This window comes from Melanostigma gelatinosum (assembly GCF_949748355.1).
Source record: "Melanostigma gelatinosum genome assembly, chromosome: 17".
Classification (NCBI taxonomy): Eukaryota; Metazoa; Chordata; class Actinopteri; order Perciformes; family Zoarcidae; genus Melanostigma; species Melanostigma gelatinosum.
In genome coordinates this window covers 14,936,466-14,963,324 of record NC_136650.1, presented here as the reverse complement: position 1 = coordinate 14,963,324, position 26,859 = coordinate 14,936,466, and the positions used below count along the sequence as shown (strand labels likewise).

At 43.7% G+C, this 26,859-nt stretch overlaps 1 protein-coding gene across 1 annotated transcript in view; it reads left to right on the top strand.

Annotated features, from left to right (window-relative positions):
- Positions 1-401: 401 nt before the first annotated feature.
- The window catches only part of slc25a13 (solute carrier family 25 member 13), a gene marked incomplete at both ends in the record, with an annotated part of 38,391 nt that continues 11,933 nt past the window's right edge, over positions 402-26,859 (top strand). Inside the window, 14 exon segments of the mRNA XM_079287783.1 lie at positions 402-413; positions 1,396-1,449; positions 1,615-1,757; positions 6,373-6,488; positions 9,465-9,604; positions 14,488-14,634; positions 16,576-16,714; positions 20,165-20,258; positions 21,349-21,433; positions 23,090-23,174; positions 24,256-24,408; positions 26,369-26,421; positions 26,672-26,749; positions 26,751-26,753. Coding sequence (XP_079143909.1) covers positions 402-413; positions 1,396-1,449; positions 1,615-1,757; positions 6,373-6,488; positions 9,465-9,604; positions 14,488-14,634; positions 16,576-16,714; positions 20,165-20,258; positions 21,349-21,433; positions 23,090-23,174; positions 24,256-24,408; positions 26,369-26,421; positions 26,672-26,749; positions 26,751-26,753 — 1,302 coding nt within the window.

Here is a 26,859-nt window from a genome sequence, read left to right as displayed (position 1 = left end):
CACCGTGGATGGATCGTGAGCTGATGGGCTCCTTGACACAGACACAAAAAGGCCCCGTCGCCTAATACCAGATCAACACCACACATTGTTTGTTGTCGCTTTGCATGTTTTGCACTGTATTTTACTGGTAAATCTTGGCTCAAACATTGGTTGAATACCAAAGAAAATATTATAGGAAACCACCAAAAGAAAACCTGTTTATTGAAATAGCTTTCCGAGTTTTATTACACGTTTACTGTAGCCAAAGTATGGATTACCCATGATGAAAACAGATAGTAGATGAGACAATACTGAAGGTATTCATCCATAATGGTCACACATTCAGGGATGGGACTGAAATGCAGACAGTGGGTTTATCGGTGGATCTGAACGGGACCGGGTTGACAGTGATCTCGCTTAGCATGGCAGCAAAGGTAAGCTGAGTTTTTTCCACTTCGGTTTATCCTCTTTCCGGGGAGAAGCGCCCCCGGTCCCCCGGAACGTTTCTCCCCCTCGGAACTGTGCACCGGTCAAGTTAAATGCCAGTTGGTCTGCTAAGAGGATGTGACAGAGGTTGACACTGACCATACGACAGTGACATTGTGGCTTTACTGTAGCCGGGTGACTAGTTTGATGTATACGTTGGCTCACGGTTTCTTAGTCACACTGACCGAGCTGTCATTTTTCAACAACGATGACAAGTCACAGCCACGATGCTGTTGCTGCTTTTTAGTCCCCGCTGCTCCATTCAGGCCCCGTCTCCAGTTTACTGCTGGGTCTAAAATAAGCCGGCTGTAATCACAGGTAACCTTGGCTAGCAGCATGCTGCACGCTGTCACATCCACGTGAACACAACTTCCCACAGGGAAGACGTCTTTAACATGGTGCTACTGTCATTGTTTGTATCGAACCGGGCAGAAACTGGTTCAATTAATTGACTCTCACACGTGACTCATTTTACAATCCTCTGCAGCCACTTTGTTTCCTGGTTTTTAAAAAACAAATTTTTTATTTCACCAGCAACAGCATTATCTTCTACGGGATGGATCCCACCCAAGAGTTCAGGACCCCCAAGTGGTCACAATATGAATCTGAGGGGTTGTGAGGTTTTTAACAGGAGATGAAAATGACAAGAAAACCAGAAAAAACATTTGGGATAAATTTGCTCTTTTTCTAGAGCTTTCTCGGTCATGAATGGGCGGCCAAGCTCAAAATGATGTTTCATTTGTAATAGTTTCTTGTAGTCTTTCTCTTTGTGAATTACACGTTACGTTTACATCTTCAGGCTCTCGAAAGTATTTCAATAAAACAATCTGAACCACTGTTGAGCGGCGTTCCTCGAACGATACACAGGATGCAGAGTGGAGCATTGTGTGTGAAAGTTGTTCTCACAGATGTTCTCTTATTGTCTTGCAGGCCGTTCTACCGAGGAGGGCCGACCCCACTGAGTTGAAAGCCATTTTTGAAAAGGTAGGATTTTACCCATGTATTTATTGTGTCCTCTTTGTGTTTTGCCTCTTATGGGAAAAAAAAGAAGCTTTTAACGTATTTATCGATTTATGTTTGTTTTGTTTTCTAGCAAATTCTAAAGCTCAGCGTGCGTCCTTGCGTCTGTATCTGTTTTTCTCGTTACAGTATGCCAGCATGGAGAAGAATGACGAGCGCCTCATGTCCCCGCAGGACTTCGTGAGACGTTTCCTCCATGCCCACACAGACATCCAGCTTTCGGACGAGGCCACGATGCTGCTGGCTGGAGTGGTGGATCAGAAGAAAGATGGGTTGGTGTTCTGATGTTTCTCTTTTAATATTAGTTGATCTGATGTTTCACACACGTTAAGATGTTGGTACACTGAGAATGAGATAATCCTTGCACCTTGGAGGGTGTACTGGAATAACTGCCATTATAAGAGGATGTATCACTAATACTGTGATAGATAGACGACAAATATAACCATATGTTCCTTTACAAACATATGAAAATAGAGGATTGACATCCGAGTGTCTCGTGAGGATTGTACCGTTAGAAAATATCTTTGGCAGAAGTTGCCGATCTGACTGACATTGCTATGCTGATTAATATCAAGCCAACTGCTAAGTAGTAAGCTTATGAAAGACTCTTATCAAAGCTATCAGTACATGTATTATTTATGTCTTTGATCTCGTGCGACTACCTTTCTAGTGGTATTTTGCATTTTATAAGCAAACCTATGACTGCATCCTTTGGTGTAAAAAAAAAAAAGAAGGATGTTCATACTTGAATTATATAGCAAAGAGACATCAAACCACCAAAGGCCCCTTTCAGGTGTTTCCTTCTTTGTAGCTCCCCCCCCCCCGCAATGTCACACTTACTCCTCCCCCCCCATCCCCAGCACCCCTATTTTTTCACATTAATATGTATGTATTTAATGATACATAATGATGGGTAATAAAATGTTAGGGTAAGTCAAAAAATAATTGTTTTTTTTAAACACATTGCCATGGTAACCACCTGGGCTTCTACAAAGAGCAAAGTGCACGTGGCTGTGTGGCTTCATGTTATTACATCTGCTCTAACGTGTGTGTGTGTGTGTGTGTGTGTGTGTGCGTAGAAAATGGTGAGATAGAGTAGTGGGGGTTTAGGAATTGAAAAAAGAGAAAGCAAGGCCCCCAACACACACACACACACGCACGTGCACATAAAAACACACACATGCACTGTAATTGCCCGTGCTATTCAGGAGCACTCCGTTGCATTGTGCGGCTTTGGAGCAGGATAAATGGTGGCCGTGGCATCGGGGTAAATCTATTAGGAACCCATGGCCCAGGCTTTGTATCTAAACCTCATTTTGGTTTTGTGGAGGGAAATGGAAATGATATGGGGGCAAAACAGGAAGAAAAAAAAGTCTGTTAAGACCTAGTTTTAGATGTGATTCATTTTTTTCTTTTTACAGTTGACTTTGGAAAGGCCTCATGTTGCTCATATTTGGTGATGTGTTCTTTTCCACCTGAACTTTGATCAATAAATGATTTGACGAGACAAAAGAGTTGTTCTGCAAACCTGTGTCTCATGAACACAAAACAAATGGATCTAGAAAGTAGAGATGTGGCAACATCGGTCGCCGTTCGCGGTATAGCTGGAAACACGAATGCATTGTTTTTTCAAGCGCTCATCTGTGAAAACCTTATGAAAAGAACGGGACGCAAGACAAAACAAACCACTTTAGTGACTGTATTTGCATTGAGCTCGCCCCGATCTCATGTGTGTATGTGTGGAGATGTAAACAGTGAGAATGCATTTGTCTGCCTCTCTGCGACTGCGTAAATCAGGAGACATTCGTAACAATCTGTTATGTGGAAATCACTTTTCTCCCTCTTATTCTCCCAGTGAGACAGGGAGACGGATATATAGATGAATAGATATAAGAGAGACTTTGGAGGATGGACGAGACGTCTCAATTTCCAGGAATCAAATGCTTTGTGTATGTGTGCGCTGACATACAGAGGAGCTACACGACGGTTTGAAGATTCTCCTCTTTCACTCGACTTATTGACGTCCCCTCTATTCGCTTTTGACTTCCTCTGCATTCCTCCGCTCTCATCACTGGCTTTACACCCTCTCGCATACCATAATGCACTCCGAGCTTCCTCTGTGTGTGTGCGAGCACGCTGTAGGTGGGTGGAAGGCTGTCAGTAACAATGCCAAGATGCCAGGGACAGGGAGTATTGAAGCCCCTCTAGGACCCTCTCTCCCTACTATCAACCAAGGAGAGATGTCTTTCTATCAGCCGGGCCTAACCAACACCATGCATTTACCTTCCTTGTAAACAATGTTTCCCAGCCTGGTTTGGGGTTCAGAGGAGTGTATTTAGGTGCCCGCTGAGAGTAGACAGAGATAAAAGCCCGGTGGCGAAGATAAGATAAAAAGAATATATGGAATGTAGGGTGTTTTTATTCCAGACAGACGTAGCGAAGACAGTTTAAATTGCATTGTATTGGCATCCGAACAAGAACATCATTCAGCTGTCATCTGCCGAGGCACATGCTAGAATTAAGTCTTTGTTGACGTCTTGTGTGTTACATCTCTAGTTTGATACCTGTCACGGATATGTCAGCGACTGTTTTACGGTTTAACACAATCCAGCGGCGTAAAGCAAGTAGCACACTGAAGAGATGCCAGACGACAGTGTCGCTTTAGCCCCCGTCTCCTGTAAGGTCATCCCAGGCTGCATACATGGGTCGGCTCGCCCTGGACACGTGCCATAACAGTTGATGGTTGGGCGATGCTGTTGGTTGATTTGATTATTGAGTGTCTCGTTCGGGGTTGGGTCTGCATAGCAAAAACACGATGGCTCCCCCCCCCCCCTCTCACGGTAATCATTTTGCAGCCGTCATGGCGCTGCTAATCAAGCATCATAAGCTCCGTCCTCGGCTGCGGAGCTGTGTGTAAATGCTTACGAGTACGTGGAATGTTTTTTCTTTCTTTTGTGTGTTATGGAGATGCCCCCTGGATCTTGTCTGGACTCCCTGGTCTAAACCATGGTCCAATCCCTTCGTGATCGGCTGCCCTCTCAGTTACACTAATACACTGATTATCCATGTCTGGGAAAACGCAGACGGGAAGACCAGCGTGCATGTAAAATGATGCGTGTGAAAAAGAAGAAATCTTGACTTTCCTTTCCCTCCGTTCAGGCTGGGAACACTAGTGCTCTCTGAGTCCTCACACTATAGCCGTAATCTCCTTCAGAGTCTCTCTGAGGTATCATTTCTTGTGTGTACTACGTCTGTCACAAAATAATGATCATTATAGGAGTTTGATAGTATTCCAGCAGCGTGAGCGGCAACGGTATTCGCTTTGTTTTTAGCAGTGGATCCACGGACGCAGCAGTGTGCCAACTTCCACCTACTTGCCATCAGCAGGGCCCCGCTCTTAAGCACTGCTTAGTTAATAAAACCTTTAATCGTGCCTTTTAAAAGGACAGCTGATTTAATTTGCTCATTTTTTCCCCCTCTTAGTATCTCTTTTGCTCTCTCCCACACACACACACACACACACACACACACACACACACACACACACACACACACACACACACACACACACACACACACACATCTACTATTGTCGGTAAGGGCATCGATGCATAATACCAGTATATCTTGGAACCACGTGTTGATCTGACTTGTTTATTTTGACTATTATTAAGTGCCCATGAGGATTCACATACAGATCTGAAACACTCAGATTCTAAACAAACGCATCTACATTTCATCAGCACCATAATTAATAAAAAATGTAATCATTGCACCCCCCCACCTCCTCCTCCTCTCTACCCCCCCCATGGAAATTGAAACAGGTTTAATAGAAGGATGCGCGGGGACCGCTCATTAGCACTGACCCCTCCTGTAATTATCGGAGCCATTTGTGATACTGATAATGGTCTTGTGGTAACAGTGGACCAGGGCCTGAAATAAAGGCTAGACTGCGTGGTCCAGTTCCCCGCAGCAGGACTCTCCCACGGGAGCTCTCAGTGGGTTCACACAACAGCCATGTTTATTTGTTTTCTTGTTAATGATGCATGTGGGCATTCTGTGTTTTACTCCAGACAGGAGATGAAATAGTATTTATCAAAACACTGACAAACGTGGACAGAGAGCCAGCGGTATTTGGTGGTAACGGGGAAACTGATCTGCTTACTTTCAACTCGTAGCTTGCATCTCAGTGTTGATGCAGACAGATTTGTTCCCCATTCAAAAATAATGGGGAACTGCTCAACCTGACATTCACTCTGAATTTCATATTGTATTACGTTTATATTGAATGTAGTTTTATTTCCTTAAGTGGCTGCCAACTCCCTCCTCTCCTGTCTACTTGTTTAATTAAAATGCCCCACTAAAATGTAAAACTTCATATTTAATCATTTTTCTTCTGTTGGTGTAAAGTTGACTCTCTCTCCCGCTCTCCCTGCCTCTGCCAGCTCAGACTGGGAACACATACTGAGCCTTTTAAACTGTTTTATTTTCTTGCTGTCGCACTCGATGAGTTCATGACATTACATATGGAATAACAGACGAGCGGATAAAAGGCCTCTTGAATGGCGCGCCGCACAGACTGATAGGCTGTCTAAGTGTGCTGGTTTGCCACTGTGTGCCAGTAATTGCAATGGAGTTTGTAGTACGTTGCACATGTCACATGAGCTTGTTTTTTTTACATGCAATATTTCATTTTATTAGTGCAACGTAAGTTGTTCTTATGTATTAAATGACTAAATGAACATGAAAGACTCTGACTCACATGTGTTACTGGTTAAGTATTCATGCAGGGGCCCGTGAAACATGAATACCACATTAATAAATCAACTCAAATGACCGTTTACCAGTTCATCACGATCATATCTTCTTCTAACCTTCTCTCAGGTTGATCTCCTTTCAGGAGTTTGTTGCGTTCGAGTCGGTGCTGTGTTCCCCAGACTCCCTCTTCATGGTTGCCTTCCTGCTGTTTGATAAAGCAGGCAGTGGAATGACCACCTTCGGTGAGTAATCGTGCCTCTGATTTACGGGGTTAGATGGAACAATACTGCAGTTATGTCTTACTGAGCAATTAGCATATGGTAGGTGCTGTTATGTGCTCTACAAGAGACCTGGAGTTATGTATTGATCGTTGAAAAGTTCAAACCACAGAAACTCATGATCACTTATGTCACATAAAGATATTTCCTGCTCATTTTCAAATGTTGGTAGTATGGTTTTTATTTTGTTTATCTCTTCAAAAATCAAGAGAACGATTTCATACTCTGCTCCGAAGATCAGAGAAAGCAAGCATATGAGGATAATGCATATTATTTCTTTATTATCATGTAAGGTCAAGTCTCAACACTGCTTTTGTTTCTTTGCGTTTGACATTAAACAAATACTTGACCGAGCGGAGAGCATGCTCCTCTTAAATGCACCTCTGAAAAAGTTTGAATACAAACTCCTCGTTTATTTATGCGAGGGTCTGACCTCCGCTCATCTATTCTGTTCTGGTCGCGTCCACAAACAACAAATTCTGGTGCACGGTATCTTGTCTGTGAAGAAGATACGCTTTGGAGGTGGACAGGGCTGGTGGTGGCAACTAAAGGATGGAGATGAAGATGGAGGAGGGGGTGGGTAGCTCCATGTGCATGATTGGCACCATTACTCTGATGCCTGGAAGCGCCGAGGGAAGACATTTGTACTCGTTGCTTATTTCACATTTGCCTAATTGATTTAAACAAGTCTAATGCCAGCCTTCTGTAGGTGTGCGAGGCATCAGCACATTCGGCTTGATTTGAAATGCAGCGCACACATCCCGCGAGCAAACAGGGAAGTAAGTGAATTTCATTTTAATTGTTGCTGTCGACAGGGTGCAAGATCATTGCGGGTGATTATATATGCACATATGTAAATTTTCATATTTAAAAGGATCAATTAGAGTGACGTTGTCTTGGTGGCAATTAAAAGGTCTGCTGTTTTCCTGCGTCTCCCAAAGGTTAATGAATATCCCAATGCCTGTGAGTTATGAGACTCGCACACAAGTGGAAAATTGCATGAAAAACATACCACACATCGTGCCGTGCACAAACACTGACTACAGTGTCTGCCACTTGCATCGGGCTACCATTTAATCAAACGCAAATAACGTGTGACTGAGATTATAGACTATTACTTTATTCCAATTCTCCCTTTTTCTCAGATTAAAGAGCCTCACCAAGGCACAAAATAAAGAACTCTCCTTTATTCCCTATTAAAAACATTAATAGCTCAGGCTTACGTCGCATTAAAGGCCCGTTTGTTTTCCCATGTAATAAATGGCTGTACTCTAATTTCTTTTTATGTCATTTTCTATGAAGCCATTTTTATTTGATAATAACCTGAGTAATTTCTGTTAAGTACGGGCGGCACAGTGCTCTGAATTCTTAGCACTTTCAAAAATACATGCATAATTTGGCGGAATGTGGAGTTCATAAAACTTGCAACATAACATGGCATGTGAAATGCAGTTGTGCGTCAGCCAGAAAGACAAAAAAAACAGAAAAATACCTGAAAGAAGACTGAGTGCTGACAGGTCTATAAAAGCTGATAATATAAACGGCGGGCTCATGGAGCGGCCTCTCCTTTAAAGAGTTAAAGGCTGCTGTATATTTATTGCCTCATTAAAGTGTAAAAAAAACAATGCACAAGCTGTCTTCCTTTAGAAGGTGAGGCCGAGCTGAAGTAAATATCACCTTTTCTTTTTCCCTCTCTCCCTGTCTGTCTTTATAAAAAAAATAGTTTCTTTCCTCCTTTCCTTTCTCCACTCGTTCAGCGCGGCTTGTTTGGTAATAAGAAACAGGTCGCTCTGTTGGTTTGTTTTTGTTTCTTTAGTAAGGCTGTAATTTAGGACTCATGTTCAGTGTCTCTCCACTCCGCTGGCTGCAGAGGCTTAGAGGGTTCAGGCGGAGGAATATAAGTGAGAAGAAAAGGCTTTCCTTCTGAATACAGAGCAGACACAGCTCAAACAACTTCTGCCATGTGTCATTCAAGACTGATTTAGAGTTTAGGGACTTAAGTCTCAATCAGAGCAGAATTGTGTTCTGGAGATTGACGTTGACGTTTTGTCACAAACAGTCACAGGCCTTTTTTTTTTTTTTTCTTTTTTTTTTCAAAATCAAATAATTACTAATGTTATCCGCAAGATAGGAAACACATGCTGTTTGTTAAGACCTCACTAACAAGACTTTGTAACAACAGATTTGAGGTCTTTATGAGAGCAAACTAAACGAGGAAGAAGTATTTGATGATTGTTTGTTATGAAAACATGAACATACAGAAAGGAGAATATTGAAAGTATTTTAATGGCGGTGAAGGTTTTATTGATATTGATGGTTAATGTGTGGTCATTTGCCTTAAAAGTGGGGTGTAATCTGTCAAACCTGAACAGAACTTTTATTCCATCATTTTAAAGGATATGAAGACAAACTGTTGTTGTTTTAGCATCTTTGCGTGCTGTTTTCTGTTTACATTATCCATCTACATCCATCAACACAGGAAATCTGTACAAGACTGTAACTTAGTATGTTGAAGCAAGCACTGTACTTGAGTACACTTTTGGGGTGATTGTGCCTGAGTGCTTTCATTTTATGTTAAGTACATCTTATGGTTGAAATTAGCTCCAGCTGTATTAGCTACAACAGTAAAATGCTATTTACACATAAATGCATACGTAAAAATAATCCCATGATGTAATGTTGAACAATCACACGGGCTGTTTGCTTCTATGACAAATAGATGGACTTGATAGTTTCACTACATTTAGCTAATATTGCTTCAGCACTGTCACTTTAATGCAAGACTTTCACTGGTAATACAGATCTGAATGGCTCCCCTACTTCTGGTACACTATCGCATGGAGTTGTTTCATCTTGTGATAAGACTGTCAAATTCAACTTTGAATCACTTTGTTGTTATTAAAGAAGCAATCTTGTCTCTTTTTTTTTCTGTCTCCGCAGAGGATGTGAAGCAGGTCTTCAGCCAGACCACCATACACCAGCACATCCCCTTTAACTGGGACTGTGAGTTCACACGGCTTCACTTTGGCGCACAGCGGGACAAGCAGCTCAGCTACGGAGAGTTCACTCAGTTTCTCCTGGTAGGATTCCTGTTGACCACCTGCCCCTCTCGGCTCTTGCGTGCTGTTTTTCCTCCACTCTGCTGACATGAAATCACTTTCTTTGTGTTTCTTTCGTTTTTTCCTCGTTGTCTTTCTGCATTTCATGTCTTTGGCCCTCTCTGTCGGTCTGTCTAACTCACTCTGTCTTACTTCCATTATCCAGTGAGCATCAATGACGGTCAATAAATCTGCATCAACCGAGGTATGTGCCTGTACACACCGCCTTAACCGCAGATGTTGTTTGCAAGCTGTTCATACAATCCTGTCATCTTAACTGTATTGCCATACTTATCTAAACTTGGCCACACGAATGTGTAGATGCGGACACACACACACACACACACACACACACAGGTTTTCCCGATTCCCTCTCAAACGCAGCCCTCCATATTGACCAGATTCGCTGTTAATGAAGCACTGAGGTTATATATTTTGGGACGTTTTCTGGCATTTGTTTTCCATTAGCTGACGTACACCTAGCATTACTCCCCTCCACCTTCTCTGAAGCAGGTAGAGACGCAGTTCTAACCTCCATAAATAGTATAGCTGGAATATATTCCTAGTGTATTTGTGGTGTGTGAGCCATTTTCCAATATGATGTCTAGACTTAAATCAGGCCTAAGCAGGGAGAGTTGCTGGTGGGGGTAGGAGAGAGGGCCAGAGCTGTGCCAAGTTTGCATCCACACTCACCATGTATCTGAATGAGCTTTTTATATTACACTTAACTTAGACCAGATGGCTTACACACAGTGGGCAGCGGCGCATGGATATTGAGACATTGTTATATGTTCCGTGTGTGTGTGTGTGTGAGAACATACAGTATGTGTGTCTGTACATTTGTGTGGTTCTGTGTATGCATGTTTGTCTTACTTATCTGCTTTACCGTATTTGTGAGCAGTGGCATGCAATCTTTGTGCATCTGTGTTTATGTCGGTGTTTGTGTCTGCTGGTTTTTTTTCATCCATGTGTGTGTGTGTGTGTGTGTGTGTGTCTGTGTGTGTGTGTGTGCATGCGTACAAGTTTGTGGCGCTGTGGCCAGTAGACGCTGTACTTTGCATTGACAGCGTGCCCAGTCCTCTCCCAGTCAGCCACTCAGTGGTTTCCAGCTCCTCACAGCAGCCAGTCGCACTCATTGCTCAACGTGAAATGCACATTTCCTGCAAAAACGCTATTTGATCATTTCTCACAGCTTTTGATTCATGCCCTAATAAATGGCAGAAAAAAAGGGAATTTCACGTTGTTGCAGGGAAATTCAAATTATAATTAATTTCAAGTGTTGGAAATATTGTCCTGCTTTTCATCTCTTATCACTTGCTTCACTTCAGTCTAATAATATTCATGAAGAAATATTTTATAATATGATAAATATTTTATTTTGAGAGGTCTAATGCTTCCTCGGGTTCTATTTAAGTGTGTCACATTAATATGACACATTATTAATACCACTGTGATGGTGTATTACTTCAATTACAGTGCTTGGGTGCAGGTACAATTTAGGTTTTGGCAATTCACTCTTACAGTGTGTTATCACCGACTCCAGTGATTGATGGCAGGGTATGACAACATTTCCTGAACCAGAATTTAAACGTGTGCAATTACTGCATACTTTGTGATTGCACTTCTACCCAACGCGACTTCTGTTAACAGACAAAGCATTTGAAAATGTCAGTCGGGAAAAAAAGAGTTTGTGCAGCAATAAAAGTTATTAGAGAGTTGTGAAAACAACACACAGACACACACCATATTCTGAATATTTTACAGTTATTTTTACAATTCTCTACCACCCAGCTCCCCCCCCCCCTCACAATGTTCCCATCCTTTTATTTCCTCCCCTTCCTGCCATACATGCATGTGTTTATTGTGTTTTTCTGCCATTGTAACCACGCCACTGCCAGATGCTCACAAGATGGGATTATCGGGGAAAACGTTTGCGCCGCATATTTCTCACAAGGGCTCTCTCTGGCCAATTACTGACTTGATGGAAGCCAGAGATTCTCACCAATTACATGCATTTTTCACGTCTCACGCGTGGACGCCGGCCAAGGCTCAGCTCGCACTGTCGCCGTGGTGTTGTCTCTGGCAATGGTATTACTGATGTCCAGAGAAGTGGCACATACTAGTAGCCCATATGATAGATCCTGGCAAGTAAAAGGCTTACCACATATGCCACTTCTTTCCTAAGCACTCAAAAAGTTGTATTTCTTCTTTTTTTTTGGCATTGTTCAGATTTTAAAAGTCCCAATTATTTTTGACTCCAAAAATCAGCAGACAGCTCTTAACATCACTATAGAGGGCTGACTGGCACATGTAAATGGGCATTTGTGCCTAAGCTTCTCCTTGTATAGCTTTGGCCCTGCGCTGATAAGAAGCAGAGATTGGAAAAGAGAGATACAATCCTGCTCCACTCATTTCTATTGTTTCAGTTTTGATGAGAAGAGGGGAAAAGAATTGCAGCCATTGAAAACAGAGGTGGGTTTTCATGTGTTTTTATTTTCATCCTAGGACAATTAAAGCGACTGCAAAAGCCTCGATCTTGTTGGCTGTCTAAAGCCCCCAGCTGTATGCCTCCTGCCTCCCTCATTCCTCTCCCAAACAACAACCATGTCCCTGAAACACACATACAGTTGCAACAAGTTCAGGTTTTAAGAGGCTGAGAAAATAAACCGCTCCATCCCCTGGACCACAGTTGTGTTGTTGCTCTGTGTGGTTTTTCATAGTTTTGACTGTTCCAGAGAAACAGGATCACATTTTGTTGTTGTTGTTGTCATTTACAGATGGACACGAAGATAAATGCTCATCCTTATATTTGGATCTATATTTGGCCATGCATGCAAAACATTATCTTCTGCACTTTCCTTTTTTCTTTTAACTCTAAATATTCAGCTCTTCTCCTCCCTTTCCTCTTCCTCAGTTTATTCCACACCAAAGTGTTTTGACCAACTCACAACTGACCGGAGAAGTGAGTCTCGACACTCAGGATGCCGACACCAAAATATCTCACCTTATTTACCTTGGGAGTGTTTACACGTGTGTCGGTCTCTCTCCGTTTCCTTGCCTTCCACTCACTTATACACTCTCCGGAGCCCCTGCTGTGCTCCTAGGTGATACTGACACATGGCTGCTACATTTGCTGTTTTTTGCAGATCGGGCTCTTTTGTTACAATGTCTATTCTTACTCCCCTCCGGTCTCCACTCAGCTTTGTGTTCGTGTCACTCTTCCCCAGTCGTTTCTCTTGGGTGCTGCAAATGTAGAGTTCGATCAGTTCTGCTGTCAGTGAAATATCACTCAAATTCAACACAACAATAAGTCAAAGCCTCATCGAGTTTTGTGTTGTGGTAACACCACTTTTTTGAGTTCCGTTCATAACAATAACTTCTGAATCAATCAATTGAATAATGCCATGCATGTTCAAGATTCTAGCAGTCCCCCTTTCAGCACTTTTTGTCCGACGTGTGTGGCTTAAAGAAGAATGTCCATTCTTCTTGGACAAATTTAACTTATTTTATTCAAACTACTTACTTTAAGGAATGTCATAAAAAATGTTCTTGATGAATCTGCACATACACTTTGACATATTTTCATTCTTTATACGTGTTCCTATTTGATACAATCTTATTTATTTTGTCTTAGGAAATATGTGAGATAATGGCAAATGACTTTTTAAATAGAAAAACAATTCATAGTGTTGCACTTAATACACGTAAAGCTGCAACTAAGGATTATTTTCATGATCAGTTAATCTACTGATTCTTTTATTTTTTACCAATTGATTAATAGTTTGTAAAAAAATGCCCATTACAATGGACATGCACGTTGACATATTCAGATTGCTGATTGCTCCGTGTACTATCGCAGCACTGAAAGGCACAACATCGTCGCTTTTGAGAAGCATGAAAAAGGGGATGTATGTAGAAATGTTCTTGTCGATCCACTATTGGAATAATTGTTTCAGCTCTACATATTTGTGGTCAATCACAAAAGAGAATTCAGAAAAGCTCTTAAAAACTCTTGCATGGATGTTTCAGTGAAGTAAACACATTGTACTTTAAAGGACGTAAGCTTGAATTGGTCATTCCGTTTGTTGGTCATGTGTCACCACTATATGTCAGAAACCTCTTGAATAGGAATAGAAGAATAAAAGACCACGATACACTGCAAGTGAGTCAACAGCCAACTCGTTTTATCTCACTGCCCTCAAGCTTATGGCTGATTTTCACAACGACTCTTTGTGGATTGTTATTGTTCCGATATCCCCGTCTTTTGCTGCAACCAAGTTTTTTTCTTGTAAGATGAAGAGGACGTGACGGTGGTTTGTTTACAGCCTCTCTGTAGACTTGTGGTCGCAGGTAACGATAATGGCTGCTAATTTCAAAGGCCTTGTGGGATGAGTCCCCACCACAGCCTGCTGTTGTCCGTGTGTGTGTGTGCGCTCGCAAGCAAGCAGAGAGACAAAGTGAGCAGTGAGGTGATTAGCCGTCTTGCCTGTGTATGCACATCTGTGTGTGTGTGTGTGTGTTGTGTTTCTCCCTCAAGTGGGTTTAATGGGGATTTTGGGAGGGTGTGAAAAGCTCAAGCGACACCTCACAGTAGGCAAGCCGCCGTCGGGAGAGGAGGCGAGCGTGAAGCCTGGCCAAACGCTGGCTCCCCTGTAACTGAGAGGGGGAGATGGCGCCAGAGGGCCCATCAAAGCAAATGCTGTGTTTTCATGCATATGTGTTTATATGGGTGACTTTATGTGGATTTGAATTTATGAAGACAAGTTAAAAAGGTGTATGACCCACATATGTGTCCAATAATATGCATTGACTGTATGATCTAACACCTAAACTTCCCTCCTCTCTTCTCCCCCCTCCTTCCGCAGGAGATGCAGCTGGAACATGCGCAGCAGGCTTTTATCCAGCGGGACCGAGCCCACAGCGGCTCCATCTCCTCCCTGGACTTCAGGGACATCATGGTCACCATCCGGCCGCACATGCTCACATCCTTCGTGGAGGAATGCCTCGTGGCGGTGGGTTTTTTGTTTGGCTCTGCGGTTCCCTCTTCCATTTGTTTTACTGTGGTCCACAAGAGCCAAAGTCAGTTAAATGTCGTGAGATCGGTCCCTGCTATTCACCTGCAGTTATGGTACTTTGTCTTTATTTTTATCATGGTACATCTAGAGTCATTGTGTGTTAGGGATGGTGTGTTGTAGAAACATATATACGTATTCAACCAAATCTTTGAATGGCCAAACGTAAGATGACGCACACTTTGGAATTTCAGAAACAAACACCGTGTTAACGAGGGCTTCTACATATATTTACTTTATACGCGATGCTTGCCACTGATTCGGTTGCTAAGAAGCTAGGAAGGAAGGCAACCTAACATTGCTCAATTCTCCATAGAACGGTTAAAAGCAGGACTGTTTTCTTCCATCTCACTTCCTCTTTATTGTCTTTTCTCCGTGTCCATTTCTTTCTCTCACACCCCCACAACCAACCGGCGTGGCTTTCTCTTTCCCTCCAGCTGTCCATCTCTCATTCCGTCCTCTTCCGCTTTACCTTTTTCTGTCACCTCTCATCTGTCCTCTCTCTCTTTTTCCCTCCCTCCCTCCCTTCATTTTTTATTTTTTTTTTCCATCTCTCTCTTAACCGCAACTCTTTCTTTCCCTCCCTCCCCCGTGTCTCTGTCTCTCTCCCAACATGTCATTAAGTCTAACCTCTCTGGCAGTGTCAAAGCCAAGCAAGGCAAGCTGAATAGGAAGATAGAGACAGAGATGGATGGGGACCGGAGCTTTACAGTCCATCATCTTTGCCCGTGTGTTTGTGCATGAGCAGCATGTGCGCGTGTGCTCTTATTTGTTTTGAACTCTGAGATGTTTGTCTATTTCTGTGTCTTGTCTTTTCTTTATAGGTGTAACTGCTTTTGTAGAGCGCGTGCAAGTCTTGCGTCTGTGTCCATGTCTTGCCCGATTTCATAAACACCTTGTAGACTCTGTCATTTTCTCCGCTGTGTTTACCTCACCGACCAGACATCTTGGTGTGCTGTTAGTAAACTCTCTCGCACACACGCACCAAAAATCCCATAAACACTGCAGACACATTAAAGGCGGTATTACAGCAGAACACAAACAGTGAAACAGCAACCTTTAAGTCACTCACCAACATGGCAAAACCCAAATATGGTTCTCTTCTCCCCCTCTGTGAAGGCCTCTGTGTTGGCTATCATGGGAAGATCCATGCCTATAGGCTCATAGATATGAACAGATACAAAAGTGTCTCTCTGTTAGGGCACTTCCCCCCCCCCCCCCCCCCCTTGCAGCAAACACAGTGAGCTGAAAGCGACCTTCCTGAATGTGTCTGTAAAGCAAACAGTGCCATCTAGTGAAAGGAAGCGCTGCATTTTCTATCGCCTGAACCCTCAACGCTGTTCATTTGATACTCTGGCCTAAGCCGAGTACATTTTATGAAATGTACTCGAACAGGCGTTTCTAAACGGACAGCAGTTTGAGCTGCTCCTCTACGCGTTTGAGAGGCTGATTTGATAAAGATGGGAAGCTGGTTCACATAAACAAAAGAGTTTGTGTGCAGTCTGGAATGTCCTCAAGAGCCCAGCGTCTATTTTTAATCCGTTACCTTTTTTTATTTTCTGTTCTTTTTATCACTTCCTCCACCTCGTTAAAAAAAAAAAGTTAATTAAACTCCCTGAGAGTGTTCGTTGTGTGATGGAAAAAGTAGCGGTTGAGGTTTACTTTTCCCTGTGGAGGGACGGTAGAGAGGAACGTTGATGATTCACCACCGCTGTTCGTTAAGACTTCCTTTTTGACGTGTGATGTTTCTTCTGACTTGCACGTAATCCGAATACCGAGATGCATTTATTCTGTTTTGAGTGTAGTGTGATTGTGTTTGTGAAGGTGGGTTATTGTAAGATTTGATTACATGATAAAATATGTGTCTCCATCCATGTCCAGGTTGCGGGTGGCACCACGTCTCACCAGGTGAGCTTTTCATACTTCAACGGCTTCAACTCGCTTCTCAACAACATGGTGCTGATGAGAAAGATCTACAGCACTGTGGCTGGCCACCGCCGGGATGTGGAAGTCACCAAAGGTACACGGGGAGAAAAAAAAACACAAAAAGCTCATGCACCAACAAAAATCAGTCCTCTAAGACGGACAGCATAGGACACACGCTCACAAAACAAACGTGAGCTTGCACTGCTTTTGTTCTCAGACGCACAAACTGTTGCAGTCCTACACTTCAGGCAGTATCAAATGTGTTTCCCAGATAATGTATTTGCGTCTGCGTGCGCTGAGGGTGGAAACTTGTTTTTGTTTGGTTTTCTTCCTTCCCGGTGGCATTTAAATGGGCACGCTGGATCTGACCCAGCACACGTACTGCATACCCACAATCCCTGATGGAGACTGTCTTGTCTATGAGACATCCTGGCACTTATCTGAGAACCACTCTCTCGCTCTCTCTCTCTTTTTTCTTTTTTTTTGTCTTGGGATGGTTTTGGTTGATAATGACATTTTCTACTGTTCAAAAAAAAACAGACAAAAAAAAATGAGGACTGGTTTATTTGTTGAAAGTCATGTACTCACTTAAGTAAATAGTTAAAACTATTTTATATGATTTCTCTTTACTCATTTAAATTACTGTAGAGCAAAGTTGTAAAGCTACAAGGTGATGGAAATTTGGTATTATTATCTATTGATCCGACAGCCATTCTTTATTTTCTCTATTTCTCTCCGTCTCGCATTGGATAGTTTCTTTAAATCGTTATCTCTCTCACTTGCTTGCCCCCTTTGCTGTCTCTCATTCCTTTCCTCAGTACTTGGCAAGAAGCCCAGTTCGCTTTTTATGTCTCTCTCTCTCTACCTTTCTCCGTCGCTTTCTCTCTGACTCGCTCTCTCCTGCTCTGGTTGTCCATTCTGACCTCTCTCCCCGTGGCCTCGGGGCCACTAGTGTAGCCTTATGATGCTATCTGAAGCCTTATCAGGGGTGTGGACCATAGCCGACCCAAACCAAGAGCCCAAATGCTCCCAGGCTGTTCCCACCATGGGTACACCGAGGCCGGCCTTGGCTCGACCCGTGGTGGCCCGTAGCCAGCCAGACCTCCACAGCCACCACCCTCCGCTCCCTGAGTCATTAAGGCCTCCTCTGGGACTGCAAGTGCTCGGCTCCATGTACCACTGGTTGGCCGACAAACAACATACACCCGCACACCCGCATGTATCCAGTGTGTGTGTGTGTGTGTGTGTATTTTGTACCACCCTATTTCAAACATTTCTCACATACACACCAGCATTCAGATGCATTAACACAGCCAAGCATGCACACATGCGTAATAATCCTGATTGATTCCGTATGTGCAACAAGGCCACTGTTTGCCCTGGGGACGCCATTATCGTGCTTCACGCCTACACAACAGTGAGTGCACACACGTGTGTCAGCGTTTGTGTGCGTACGTGCACAAGAGACCTTTACAGAACACATCTTTTATTGAGCCAGCAGTGCACAGCAAATTATGACTGTGCATCTTCGTGAACAGGTTAAAATCAGACATAATACTTTAAATGCATCTGTACTCGTTAGTGCCAGAACTGATGATATGTGCGCCAGTCCAGATTTTTTTTTTTTGCCTGTAAGGTTACTTCACACACAACATTGTTTGTAGAGGAGAGTGGGTGATGCTTCTCCTGCTGACTGCTGCACAGGTTTATAGCTTACATATATACGATGTGGGAATCTGCTTATCATTTAGTACTCTGTGGGCAAGACCACTTCACAGAGAGGCAGGTACGGTAAATATAAAGTGTGTGTGTGTGTGTGTGTGTGTGTGTGTGTGTGTGTGTGTGTGTGTGTGTGTGTGTGTGTGTGAGAAAGAGAGCATGCCTCAGGGGTAAGCTGAGCTTTGGCAGGGTGAATGGCTCCAGTGTAGGACGACTTTGTCACAACCCCAGCCTGCTGCTCTTTGAATAAAGCAGGTCAAACAATGCTGACTCCTCCACTGTAAGCCAGCCTACAGTCAACCTGTTCTTTGTTCCACCAACAATAGATCGGGTCTTAAGTTACGACATACTAAAACTCCCTCAGAAGAACTCTTCAAGTCCGTAACTCTCCATGGCCACATTTTCTTTTCAATTTTCCTCATGATGAATTCAACATGCTTTGACACGTCTCACTTGTAAGTTCCAACCGAGTCACATACTGGTGTGAGCGGCAGAGCCTCAGGGAAAAATCACCATGAAAACGCGAAACATTTAAAACTGCTTCGAGCAATAGGTCCTGCATGTCCAGGCCAACTTCATCAATATCATTTTCACCTTCCTTTATGCAATCTCTGCAGCAAAGAACATAACAAAAAGCAACATTTTACGAAGGGGCATCATCCAGTGTTGAAGGACTTAAAGACAGCTACAGCACACACAACAACCGAGCAGTGAATGCACACTCATTACACATATAACGTTGGTGCATTGTATGTAACATAATATCAATAGATGATACTGAGTCAATGATGCAGTATCATGAACGGTTCGATGGAATTATGAATCAGATAAGAAGAAAAGAGATGTCACTCACAAGAAACTGCCCTTGTTTGTGACCACAGATTGTGGCTTTAAGTGATTCATTCATCTCAGTACTACATAGTTTGACTCATTTTCATGTTGTAATGACGGGGTTTAATACATCACGCACTCATTCAAAGATATCATGACAAAGTTAACATACCGACTGCAGGTAGATATTAAAAGCAACAATTTTGTGTACAAATTTGCTCTATTACTTTAAACCAAAGGGTATACTGTGTGTGTATGTGTGTATATAGATATATATATACATATATATTAATTGATTAATTAAGTTCCTGTGCCAAAAAAACACATCTCTTGATCCTAAAATAATCTGGAATTTTAAAACCACTGTTTATTGTGTCTTTACGAGAGGCAATGCATATTGTCTACCCACCAAGGTTCCTCGTCACCTGTTCTGTTTGTCATTTTCAGATGTTGTACCCTTGTACTCCCGCGGTGACATGGAAACTGAGGCTCTTGAGTTACTTGTCAATCTACGCACCTGTACCAGTGGTCAAGAGCTTTGACCTGGTTTCTGAGAGTTTAAATATCCAGAAGGAGCTGAGAGTTTGCGGCTCCTTCGCATTGAAAGGAGGCCGTTTAGGTTGCTCAGTGATCTGATCACGATGCTCCCTGAGTGCCTCGCTGTGGAGGTCCCCAGACTCAGAACACACTGGAGGAATCATATAAATACCATCTGGTCTGGAAATACCTGGGGATCCCCCAGAGCAAGCTAGAGGATGTGGCTGAGGAGAAAGTCCTCTTTGTTGGAAGATCTGCTGAGTTTGCTGCCGTTACGGCCTGAAAACAGATCGGCAGCGGAAAATGGATGAATTTGCAATTGAGAGATTTTTTTATTTTATTCCTATATTATTGGGTTTTCTCCATTATCGAATCAGTTTGCATTTCTGCAAACGTTGATCTGTATCTTAATTAAAGTGTGGCGCTATAAACACATACATATCTGTCTGTATTGTAGAGGAGTTCATTGTGGCAGCTCAGAGGTTTGGTCAGGTGACACCCATGGAGGTCGACATCCTCTTTCAGCTGGCTGACCTTTCAGAGCCCCGCGGGTAACACGGACACACACACACACACACACACACTAGCTTTGATTTGATAGCTTAATTTTGATAATATGACAGTGTTTTGTATATAACTTGCTTTCCCTATTTAAACTTGTTAAGGGGTGGAGGATACAATCTCCATGGAAATCATTATTAGTAATGTGGAGATGATGGCCAAGCAGGTATTCATTCTAGGTTTCACTGACAACAGGCAAATAAGTGCAGACAATTGTAGCTGTGTGTTAGCTGTACTGGAGGAACAGCATCTCTTTAGTTCGTCAGGGAGTTGTGGAGGGTAAGTCCATCCCACACTTGCCCCCCACAGCGCACCTTAAGCCCCAGGGTCCATACCTCCGAGAGACAAGCCTTTTTTTTTCACCTCAAACTTCTCTGCAAAGGATCAAAAGAATCAGCCATGACTAAGTCAGTGCCAGAGAATCCTCTTTCAGTCCAAAAACCAATCCAAACTCCCATTTCTCTTACAAATGGGCAATTCCAGCCCCTATGATCCGTGGCACACAACAACTGTATGAGTTTCACATTCCCCCACTTCCTTTGCGTCTGCCAGCGGCCCAACCAGTGCTCTCATAATTCCCAACCCCGGCCTGAGACACCACCTGATTATTATTTCTGGGCAATGGGATACTTTAATAGCCCTCTCCACTCCCCTTGATTGGAGATGCGAGAGATAATAGCCTCAATATTCCCTCAGCCTGGGAAATCTGTGACCGCCATAGAGATGCAATGGAAAGTGGAAAGACTCAGAAAGGCAGTAGTTTCACATCCAAAGGTTAAATATCTTTGTTATACTTGGATGACGGGATAAAGGAGTGGGAGTTGTCAGTTCCAATAAATCGGTTGTCTTACTCAATCATGCCAGGCACAGGCTTGGATTTTTGAATGCCACAATATTTTCACATGGAACGATGGCAAAGTATCCGTAAACGTCAAGTAACTTCAGACTGACAGATGGTGCTTCCAAAGGTCATGGACTTGGTGGTGCATTGATGAAATATTATATTTCTCTGAGAGTTTTTACAACCGTTTCAAGTTACTTGAAACCTCTCACTCTCCCTCCGTTCTCTCTCCTCATCAGATGTGTTGGTTTAGTGGACATTGAGCAGATTGCTCCGCTGGAGGAAGGCGCCCTTCCCTACAACTTGGCTGAGGTCCAGAGACAGGTACAGAATATGAGGACTTGTTGATGTGTTTGGTTTCCTCTTCCACACTGGCAGCTCTTTTTTTCGCCTCAGTACATTCTCTAGGGCTTGATGTCAGAGGACTAAGATTTATAATTAAGGATAATGATGTCTCCTGTTCGCAAGTAATTAATCCCCCATTGATTTGGGATTTTGGCATGAGTTGCACAATTCATTCATTGAGACATTGTTTTTGAGTTACATGTAAGTTAAAAAAAAAAAAAAAGGAAACACAGATCTAAACATGTTTTGTCAGATATAAAGTGGAAAGTTTGCCCTCAAAACCTGCCAGTGTTCGTCATTCCTGCACATTTTCAAAAGTTCATACCAAGTTGTGTCAAAGTAACTTCCCATCACAGAATTAAACTTTAAGAGACTTTCTTGAGAGAAAACATCAACCTGACCTCTTGAAAAACATACAGACCAAACTCACAAATCCAAGGAAATAAAGACAAGAGTGTGCAGCAGCTAACAAGAGCAATTTGTAATGAAGAAGAGGAAGGAGGACGTATAGACAGCCAAACAGATGAGCAGAGGACTGCTTTCCATCTTTGGCTGTTTGGTCAGAGTTGTGTTGCCTGGTGGGTTCCAGCACTACAGAGAAGGCTTGGCCGGGCCATATTGGAGCAGGCGGGGGCCAAAGGGGAGAAAGCAAAGGGGCCCAGCACTACACAGACGCCAGTCCCACCACAATGAGCCACTTTAGGCCCTTGTGGTTTGGCCTCAGGGGCTGGCCGCCAGCTAGCTGGAGCTCTCTCTCCTCATCTTTTGCTGCTTCTCTCCCATTTCCTTTTTTGATCTACTTCTTTCTCCCTCTCTCTTATTTCTCTACATGCATGTCGGTTGGCCTTTTCTTTCTTCGTATCCTGGTTACTTGTTCCCTCCTTCTCCCGCAAACATCTTGACAGTTAGTATTGCAGAGTTGTACCAGCGCACAGGCGGAGAGAGGATGGGAGAGGCGGAGACGGTTGTGTATGAAGGAGACATTTGGGCACGAAGGAAAACCTCAATTGTAGAAGGGGGTGGGAGTTTACTCTGACAGGTGGACCTGTTCTAGAGACCCCCATCCCCCTCTCTCTCACTCACACACACACACACACACACATAGTTACAACACTCCATCCCCCCCACTCTCCCCAGGGTCGAGAAGCCAGAGCTGGGCATACCAGACAAGGCAACAGGTACCTCAGGTGGAGAGATACATCTTGACTGCATATTAAGACATTTTTGTACATTATGAGTATTTGTTTATTTGTGCATTACCTCACCAACAACAACATTTACATCGTCTTTTATTTAAGTAGCTTCCCGCTCTCTTTCTTGTCCGCATAGTTTTATTAATTGACCGATATACTATATTCCAGTCTCCATCATGAAATTGGGACTTGCTGTCAAACACGAGACAGCAGGTGTGACAAATGATTGATTGAACAGCTGGTAATTAAGCTTGCAAGGTGGTGGAATCAGATGTGTGGCGTGCAACGTTTTTTTTTAAGTATTCAAGTGTATGTGGATCGGTGGAGAGAAATCAAAGTCTGAAACAGTAGGTTGTCTCGTGTCACGTCTCACTGTTGTTAATTCATTGTCTTCCACTGCTGCCCTAATGCCTTCATTGTCTCTTTCCCGCTGTGTGAGCAGCAGTTGGGCGGTGACGTCTCCCGCCCCGTCCTCGTCCAGGTGGCAGAGTCGGCCTACAGGTTCACCCTTGGCTCAGTGGCAGGGGGTAAGAGTCACGCCCCGTTGGCTCTCTGCATACCTTCACCCCACCACCAACCCACCCGCCCACCTACCTGCTTGCGTCTCTACCTGCCCCCCCCCTGCCCTCTGCTGTCCTCATAAGAAAAGGGTGAGAGAGAGAGGACAATGGCCCCTCTATTGCCCTATCCCTTGCTAACAAGAGCAACGGTTGCTCCCCTGCTTAAAGAGAAGTGCTCCCTCTCTTTTTTTTCCCTCTCTCTATCCATTTCCCGCTCTTTACCATCCCTCTGCCTCGTTTTGTCCTGTCTCTCGCCTCTCTGCGTGCCACGGGAAAACCCTCCTGTGTGGATTCTTTTGTACCTGTGTGGGTGATCAGCAGAGGGAGGTTGGGGGTGAAGGGTGGGGCCTCGGCCTTGTGTTTGTCTTCAGACTCCCCACTGTTTTTCTACTCCTCCTCCTCCCTTCCTTCCTTCATTCCTCCCTTCTCCTCCTCCTTCTATCCCAAGGGAGACAGCTTAATAAGGAGGTATGGGTCTGCCATCCCTTCTTCTCTCTCGGTCTCTCTAATTAAGTCTGTCGCCTTGGGTCGGTTCTTTTTGTTTGTGTCCGTCTGACGGGCCGAAGACACTGGGACTCAAAACACTTTGGCTTCTTTCTTAACATTACCTCCACAGACTTCCCCTTCCTCCTCCGCCTTTTCCTTTTCTTCCTCTTTTAAAGGGTCAGCTCACACAAATTACAAAGACATATTTTCATTGCCGTTTAGCAAAGCTAAGTAAAACATATTCGTAATTTAAATCTTTCTGGATAGTTTCAAAAGAAAAGGAAGGCCAAAGTACATTTTTATCAAATAACTACTACTTACTACCATGTCTGTAGCATTTTTCCAACGTTTTTTCGTTATTTTATTTATTTTATTGTTGTTTTCACTTGTGCGAAACAAAGATGTCGGCAAATGGGTGGGATGCGGTTGCTGGATAAGTTGAGGGGAAGACAATGGTGGCATGGTCATAACAGTAAATCACTGAAGTGAATATGGATACATAAACAAACCCGTATAACATGTAAGCAGGATCTAAATATAACTTTTTTTGGATTGTTTGTAGCCGTGGGTGCCACAGCAGTGTACCCCATTGACCTGGTGAAGACACGCATGCAAAACCAGAGGAGCAGTGGCTCCCTGGTGGGAGAGCTCATGTACAGCGTTGATTGCTTCAAGAAGGTGGTGCGCTACGAGAGCGTTTCCGGCCTTTACAGAGGTCAGTATGCACGGAGACAAATTTAAACCTCACAAGTTTTAATGTGTAATGTCAAATATCTACACACTGTCAGTAGTTGCTGCAAACTGTGCAGTTGATACCGTCTTTGAGGACTGCGTGCAGCATTTATCCTGCAATAACAGTGGAGCAGCTGCTGTAGCTTATACGTGCTGGAGTGTTTATTATACGGTCACCATAATGCAGCACTCGTACCTTCCAGATCTTTCTTCTCAGCATGTAGAAAAGACTCTCAACAACAGTATTTCCAAGATCATGGTGGTCACCATGATCATGTAAGAGAGCACTGGACCAAAGGTTTAATAAAAATCCAAGTATTTACAGACGGCTTTCAGGAAAAACAACTCGCAGGCAGTCAAATCCGCAAAATGGGTTTTGAAAAAAGAAAAAAAGGCTGAGATGTGAGAGAAGAAAGAAGAAGAAGAAGCAGCGAGTATAGTCGGGACAATTAACGTGAAGAGAAGGAAGAGGAGACGAGAGGAGAAGAAAAGTGTAGGGTGGACAGGAGGACTGTGCGAGGTCACCTCTCTGGTGACCTGTCTCCTTTGAAGTGATTCCGGCTGGCTGGGGACATTAACAGTCGGACAATGAACGTCACACGCAAGGCCACATACCTTTAGGCCTGTGTCACGATGTGGTGATGTCGCATGTCTGGACTTACACACTCGCACGGACGCAGACACAGACAATGAGCAGGTGCACAAGTATCCAGGCATGCACACACGGACAAGCAGGCGACTGCTTGGGCATTCAGGTACGCACATACCAGGGCATGACATCCCTAATGACTACCTGCCCTGTCTTCAGAAGCTGGGGTTAGGGTGTCTGTGTCGGTATTGTTGGGGTCGGATTGAAGATGGATTGAAAAAACGGTCCCCTGGAACAGTGGCGGGGCCCTTTTTAAAATCCCATGATTCTGATTGACAGCACCGGCTCCCGAGAGGAAACTTGAATGCTTGAATTTCTGTGGGAAACACAAAGGCCATCAACAGCGGAATGGCTTCGGAGACGCAGAGACAGACAGGTCTGGCTCCAGATAGATGGCCAGACGGGTATCCTGACAGCCAAACTGTAGTTATGTAATATAAGTTGAAAGTTCCTTCACTGAGAACCTCGGGAAACATCTGCAGAATTGGCACAATTACGAATGTAGCATAATGCAGGGATCGCTCATCAACAAAACAGCACCAGAGAGACGGGAGCGTTTTTGATCTCTCGATGGTTTAGCCAAAAATACATGAGGTGTATTTTTCCCATGTCCTGTCATGTGTATGCATGTATGTTGTGTGTTGAAGAAAGTATGTCGAAAGAATTCAGGTCCAGACATCAGGTCCTTTCGCCAACCTCCAAATTAAGTGTATGATTATGTGTGTGTGTGAGGCCTCTCTACACACAAACTACTGTAGGTCATTAACTGTGTTTGTAACTTCGAGGGAGGGAGTGTGTGTGTGTGTGTGTGTGTGTGTGTGTGTGTGTGTGTGTGTGTGTGTGTGTGTGTGTGTGTGCTTCTGCCTTGGGGCTGGGTCGGGGGCCAAGTTTTATTGTGCTCTGTTGTGATTATCTTTGTTTATTTTTATCCTGCTCTGGGTTGTAATTGAGGTCTGCGTAAACTTTTGGTTGGTTTGTTTTATACTCTGCCCTTTTTTCTATTCTGGGAAGCAGTTTCTCTCTCTTCATCCTCTCATCACCCCTTCTTCCTCTCTCTCTCTCTCTCTCTCTCTCTCTCTTGTTGCTACTCTGATGTCCCCACACTCCACATCAATAGATTTCATTAGCGTCTGGAGGATCTTGCCGGTCAGACGCATGCATTGGGAAGCCACACATGTGGAGTGTGTGGAAGTTGTATATGTGAATGTATATGTATGTGTGTGTGTGTGAGTGAGTGAGTAGGGGTACCACAGCCCTCTTTTTTTCTAATCATCTCGTCATTTTCTAATGATAGGTCTTGTACCACAGCTACTGGGTGTGGCGCCCGAGAAAGCCATAAAGCTCACAGTAAGTTACTGCATTCGAAAGCGCATAGAGACACGGATGCACATTCACAAAGGAGGACATCCATGATGTTCCTACATTGCTTCAATCTTCTTGATGGATTTTATATAATGGGATACTTGCATGCTGATTTATTCTGTTTCTACATTTTCAGCTCCTACATAAAACATTGTTCACAGTGTATTGACTTTATACTCTCATCATGTTCTACCGACGCAGCTTCAAAAGTCCTTTGAAACCTTTGTGTTTCCAGGTGAATGACTTTGTGCGAGGAAAGACCAGACAGAAAGATGGAACAGTCCCGTTGGCAGCTGAGATCCTGGCCGAGGCCTGACGTATGTCCAAGGCTCAAAACAGCAGTGCTGGGAATTTTTCTTGCGCCTGATCACGCTGAGCGGTCACACTCCTTCACCAAGGTAAAGGTTCCTCACTCAGAGTCTC